We start from the raw sequence: 6,939 nt of genomic DNA, 5'->3' as shown, positions 1-6,939 counted from the left end.
TATATATATATATATATATATATATATGTATATGATGGTGTGTGTTTCTGTTAAGTATTAATTTGATAGTTTAAGACAGTTAAGGATTTAATAAACGTATAACTGTGTATATGTATGTATATTGACTGTGTATGGTATAAACGATATTAGATTAATAATATAAGTAGATATACCATATTCTCTGTGTGTGTGAGTGTGTGTAAAACTGTTAAAGCGATTGTATGACTATGTGTGCAACGCTGTAAAATTTTTTAAAAAAGGTGGAATAAGATTAAAAAAAAAAGTTGTTCCCAGTTGTATCAATTTCACCAATTCTGTAAATGTACTTAGAAGAGACTTGAATGAAATGTCACGCTGAATCCAATGGTGGAAAGGGAGGGAGGGAGAGACAGAGATGGGGGTACGTGGGGATGAGGGTGGAGAGAGAGCGCTCTTACGATTTAATTTCATTGAGGGATACATTTGATTGTGGTGAGCCGGCGGCAGAGTTTCAAACAACTCGGTTAATATGCTAGAAATAACAGCTAAATCTCACTGAAATTTACGACGATCTTTTACACTACTTGCATGATTGGTGAATCCTACTTACGACTACTACTCGATGTCCGAACAAGGAGACACACACACACACATTCACTAATATATATCTATATGGGCGTAGGAGTGGTTGTGTGGTAAGTAGCTTGCTTACGAACCACATGGTTCTGAGTTCAGTCCCACTGCGTGGCGCCTTGGGCAAATGTCTTCTACTATCTACTATAGACTCGGGCCAACCAAAGTCTTGTGAGTGGATCTGGTAGACGGAAACTGAAAGAAGCCCGTCGTGTATATGTTTGTGTGTCTGTATTTGTTCCCCCCCCCCCAACGTCGCTTGACAATCGATGCTGGTGTGTTTACGTCCCCGTGACTTAGCGGTTCGGCAAAAGTGACCGATAGAATAAGTACTAGGCTTACAAAGAATAAATCCTGGGGTCGATTTGCTCGACTAAATGCGATGCTCCAGCATGGCCACAGTCAAATGACTGAAACAAGTAAAAGAGTATATATATATACATTTGTATTTTAACGGTGTGTGTGTATATATATTTATATACAGTTGTATTTAATGGTGTGTGTATATATGTATATATAGATGTATTTAATAGTGGAATTGTGTATATTCATATATTTTCCCCTTCTTTTTTTTCTCTAGAAAATCCTTACCAAAAACGGCAGCAGTTCGCCAAAGGTTGGTTCAACTTTACTTTGCAATTTCCCCCACTTTTTGTTAAACATCACAAAATTTGGTAGTAGCTGTGGTTGTGGTTGTGGTGGTGGTACTAGTACTGGCTGTAGTAGGTGGAATGTAAGTGGTTGTTTCGGTGGTGGTGGTATGAGGCTTGTAATTAATCCTGATGATGTAGTAGTAGTAGTAGTAGTAGTAGTAGTAGATGGTGTCTTGCTGTTGTTGTGGCTTAGGTCTAGGTCAGCTTTCATCAAGCAGACTTATGACCAAAAACGCCTTCCAACTGTGACCTTCCCATCTGCTGCATTTCCAGATATTGTGTATAACTGGTGCCATTATTCTTTATTATAGAGAGCAGGGTGTGATTGTAAGGAGATTTTGCTGATGTTTCTAGTAATTTGAGCAGACCACATAAGTTACTGTAGTATGTAGTTTGACTGATATTAGCTAGTATTTGTGGAGCTGGTATCGCTACTACTACTACTACTACTACTACTACTACTACTACTACTACTACTACTACTACTACTATTACTACTACTACTACTACTACTACTACTATTACTACTACTACTACTACTACTACTACTACTACTACTACTACTACTACTATTATTATTGTTATTATTACCTCTGCCTTAGCTAAGACAGAGATATTGTTTTCAGTCGTGTTTGTTTGTCCATGGACAAGATATCACAAAAACCACTGGATGGATTCAGATGAAATTTTAAGGGATGTTTGCCCTCATGACTGGCACGAACTGATTAGATTTTGGGTTCAATCCAGTACTGGACAAGGATTCTGGATTATTTCTCCTATATATATTCTTTTAACTTCATTTTTGAGAGCGGTCAGTTTTGTTTTAGTATTCTCATTTGTGAGAGAGGTTTATTTCAGATATTCTCATTTTAAAAATCATCTCTAGCTAATCGTTGAGAGGACATTGGTGTTGCTTTGGGGAGGTTTGCACTCTCTGAGTGCTATTATTATTATTATTATTATTATTATTATTATTATCAAGGCGGTAAGCTGGCAGAAACGTTAGCATGCCAGGCAAAATGCTTAGCAGTATTTGTCTGTCTTTATGTTCTGACTTCAAATTCCACCGAGGTCAACTTTGCTTTTCATCCTTTCGGGGTTGATAACTTAAATACCAGTTGCATACTGGGATCAATCTAATTAACTTGCTCTCTCCCCCAAAATTTCAGGCCTTGTACCTAGAGTAGAAAAAAAAAAAATTATTATTATTATTCATATACACACAACAGATTAGACTGTTGCAAAAGAAAAAGATCATAACATCAGGCCACAACAAGTAACCTTAGATGCCAAGAACCCTTCTAAGTATCCTAGCTATCCCTAATAACACCATTTTCTGAAGCTATACTAAACTGGTTTTTTATGCCTATTTCCTCTATCCATCTATTCAGATCTTTAGGAATAGTTCCCAATGCACCTTTAACTACAGGGATACATTTTACCCACACTTTCCACAGTCTCTGTAATTCAATCTCTAGGTCCTGGTACTTTGCTATTTTTTCTAGACCTCTCCTACTGAATTTTTTCCATCATTTGGGACTATAAAGTCAATTATCTGGCATTTTCTATTCTCTTTACCTACTACTACTACTACTACTACTACTACTACTACTACTACTACTACTACTACTACTACTACTACTACTACTACTACTAAATCAGGCCTTCTAGCTTCTATTACTCTGTTAGTCTGAATGTTGTTATTATTATTATTATCATTATTATTATTATTATTATTTTTCAAATCCTGTTGAGGTCAACTTTACCCTTCATCCTTTCAGGGTTGATAAAATAAGTACCAGTTGAGTGCTGGGGTCAATGTAATCATCTGGTCCCCTCTCCAAAAAAAATGTCAGGCCTCATACCTACAGTAGAAAGGATTATTATTATTATTATTATTATTATTATTACTACTACTGCTACTAATACTAGTATCAGTACCAATAGTAACAGTGATGACATTTGTAGTGTATGTGTAATATACACACACATACTGTAGATATGGCACTGACTAGTGGTAGTAGTAGTAGCAGCAGCAGCAGCAGCAGAGATGGTAGTAGTGTCAGTAGTAGTAGTAGTAGTAATTTGTAAGCAATTGTGGTGGTGGTGGTGGTGGTTATAGTGTTTGTTGCTTGCAAGTTGATGGCGCATATCTTATTGAAGCTATGCAGCATTGCATGTGCGCATGCACACACACACACTGTGGAAAACAAATAATGGAGGTGGCTCATGAATGGGTGTGCAGTGGAGTGCGGTGAAGGTGAAATTTTGATAAAATGTCAAAGAAGCATACCTCTCTCTCCCCCCTCGTACGCACTCGCATACAGACACTCACACCCACATATATACACACACTTATTGTTGTAAGTCTGTCTCTAGCTGCCATTAACTATCTTTCTGGTAAAGGTCTCTGCTATTGTGTCTTCCCCACTCCCCCCACCCACCATAATTACCCCCAGTGTACCTTGGAATACAGAGAGGCTAGAGACAGTTCTGTGTCTGGTATTATGTTTCCATGGAAAGTGTAATTTGTAAAGTGTGTGTCTTGTGTGAATTCATTTACTCTCATCGGTTTCCGTCATTGCACTGTGGCTATGCTGGAGCACTTCTTTAAAGGATTTGATCGATGGAACCAACTCGAGTACTTGTCTATAAGTCTGGTACTTATTTTATTGTTTTCTATTTGCCAAACTGCTAAGTTACAGGAACGTTAACCGACACTGGTTGTCGAATATGGCGAGACAAACACGGACTTACACACATGCACGCACACGCAGAGGCATAGCTGTGTAGCTAAGATGTTCGCTTGTGAACCATATGGTTTCCGGTTCAGTCCTACTGCATGGCAACTCAGGTGTCTTGTGCTAGACTAACCGAAGCCTTGTGAGTGATTTGGTGTATGGAAACTGAAAGAATCCTGTCATGTATTGTACGTGTCTCCTTGTCCTTGTCATCATCACATGATAGCTGTAAATGAGTATCACCATCATACAAGCAGGGTCATTTGTTTCTAGTCTTCTGTGAAGGCAGGTGGCTTGGTGGTTAGGGTAGCCAGCTCATGAGTTCAATTCCCAGCAGCATCTTGTGTCCTTGGTCAAGACACTTTATTTCATGTTGCTCCAGTTCACAAAAATGAGTTGTACCTGTATTTCAAAGGGCCAGCCTTGTTAAATCCTGTGTCATGTTGAATCTCCCTGAGAACTACATTAAAGGTATGAGTGTCTATGGAGTGCTCAGCCACTTGCATGTTAATTTCACTTGCAAGCTATTCCATTGATCCAATCAACTTGAACCCTTGTTGTTGTAATTTGACAGAGTGCCAGTTATGTTATCTGTTAAAACATACATGCCCACGGGGGAAATATTCTCATAATAAATGAATGTTGGCCACAGGAAGGGCACCTAGCTGTACAAAATTTGCCTCAGCAAATTCCATTTAACCCCGGCAAGAATAGAAAAATCCTCATCATTCAACGTCCACTTTCCATGCTGGCATGGGTTGGACGGTTTGACTGAGGACTGGCAAGCCAGTGGGCTGCACCAGTCTCCAATCTGATCTGGCAAAGGTTTCTACAGCTGGATGCCCTTCCAAACGCCAACCACTCTGAGAGTGTAATGCATGCTTTTACGTGCCACCGGCACGAGGGCCAGTCAGGTGCTACTGGCATCGGCCACGCTCAAATGGTGCCTTTTACATGCCACCTGCACAGGAGCCAGTCCAGCGGCACTGGCAACAACCACGCTCGAATGTTACTTTTTTTTTTATGTGCCACCGGCACGGGAGCCAGGTCAGAGGCCCTGGCAACAATCATGCTCGAATGACAGCGATTTCACTTGCCTCAACAGGTCTTCGCAAGCATAGTTTATTGTCCATTGATTGAAGGGTACTACTCTTAAATGGGCTGGCATAGGCCACAGTTATGGTCTCACTTAGCTTGCCAGATCTTCTCAAGCACAGCACATCTCCAAAGGTCTCGGTCATTTGTCACTGCCTTGGTGAGGCCCAATGTTCAAAGGTGTCAGTTGCAGATTTCATTATGTGGAATCTTTGGACAAGAGTCTTCTACTATGGCACTGAGCTGGCCAAAACCTTGAGAGTGGATTTGCTAGGCAGAAACAGAAAGAAGCTCTTGTAATATGTGTTTGACACAACATCATGTGATAGTTGTAAATTCTGTTGTCAAACAAGTGAATTAACTCTACTTGTCCAGCACTTTAAGGCTCATCAAAAATCCATTATTTGTTGTTCTTTTATTGAATTGATTTTTTTTTTATATTCTTTGTGTGTGTTTGGTGGAGTGATATTTCTGCCAAGTCTAACAAAACATTAAAATAGTTTACTTATCGGCTTAACGACTCAGCGTTCGTTAATTTCATGACTGACCTTCAGTTTTATTTGATCGTGTCGACATTCCAAAGATTTGAAGGCCATGATTTGATTCCAGCCGAGATTCTGTTGATAGAACCGATCTGACTCGTCTTTACGAGGTTCTTAATCGATGGCTTAGTGGCTTTGGTAAATATTGTTTCAAGATTCCTTGCCAACTCTTGTGTGTGTTTAGCCTTGCAAGTAGCCTCTCTGTGTTTGTGTGTGTGAGAGTGTGTGCGACTGTGAATGTATGTGTGTGTGAGGTGGGGGTGGTTGCTTCAGTGGGGATATGTTATTGATTTTTGCTTTTCAATGATTGTTCACTACTGGCCATGTCTGTGTGTGTGTGTGTTTACGTGTATTTGTTGACAGGTGTGTATGAATGCCTGTACAATGTGTGCGTGTGTGTTGTGTTTATGGGGGAGTGTTTTGTTTAATCTGTGCATGCGTGTTTACTAAGGGATATACTTTACAATGTGTGTTTGTATTTGTTTTTGTGTATTTATGTGTGTGTGTATATATATATATATATATATATATATAATGTTTATGCATGCGTGTGTATGTTGGGGATGTTTTTGTGTATTATTTTGTCTGTGTCCATATGTAATTTATATTATATGTATAGAAGAATGAAAAATACTCATACATATACACACACACATTACAGCAATACACACATGCACACACACACACACACACACACACACGAAAAATCAAATATCAGTACAAATTCACTGCTTAAAGGCCCATCAATTATACAAAATATATCGATTATACAAAAACATGGGTACACATACACACTCAGATATGATCATACATACTCACACACATGTACACACACTGATTACACAAAAGACGCAGGGAAGCTGAACTCATATATACACTTGGTGTTGCACTTTTACGCGCTCAGAGAAGGGGAGGTCCTTTGAAGGTCAGGGTCTAAAGCCAACCTCCTGACCCAACAAAACCAACAAAAAAAAAATGAAAAACAAAAAAACATTTCTTTTACTTGTTTCAGTCACTTTGACTGTGGCCATGCTGGAGCACCGCCTTTAGTCGAGCAAATCGACCCCAGGACTTATTCTTTGTAAGCCTAGTACTTATTCTATCGGTCTCTTTTGCTGAACCTCTAAGTTACGGGGATCTAAACATACCAGCATCAGTTGTCAAGCGATGTTGGGGAGACAAAGACAGACAGACACACACACACACACACACACATACATATATATACGACGGGCTTCTTTCAGTTTCCGTCTACTAAATCCACTCACAAGGCTTTGGTCGGCCTGAGGCTGTAGT

At 39.4% G+C, this 6,939-nt stretch overlaps 1 protein-coding gene across 4 annotated transcripts in view; it reads left to right on the top strand.

Moving 5' to 3' along the window:
• The window catches only part of LOC106878581 (protein C-ets-1), a 192,268-nt gene that overhangs the window by 159,500 nt on the left and 25,829 nt on the right, over window positions 1–6,939 (top strand). For all 4 annotated transcript variants that reach the window (XM_052967851.1, XM_052967850.1, XM_052967849.1 and 1 more), the window contains one exon: window positions 1,193–1,228. In XM_052967851.1, coding sequence (XP_052823811.1) covers window positions 1,193–1,228 — 36 coding nt within the window. The remainder of the gene's footprint in view (window positions 1–1,192; window positions 1,229–6,939) is intronic.

Source organism: Octopus bimaculoides, chromosome 5 (genome assembly GCF_001194135.2).
Source record: "Octopus bimaculoides isolate UCB-OBI-ISO-001 chromosome 5, ASM119413v2, whole genome shotgun sequence".
Classification (NCBI taxonomy): domain Eukaryota; kingdom Metazoa; phylum Mollusca; class Cephalopoda; order Octopoda; family Octopodidae; genus Octopus; species Octopus bimaculoides.
This window is presented reverse-complemented; position numbering and strand designations above follow the sequence as displayed.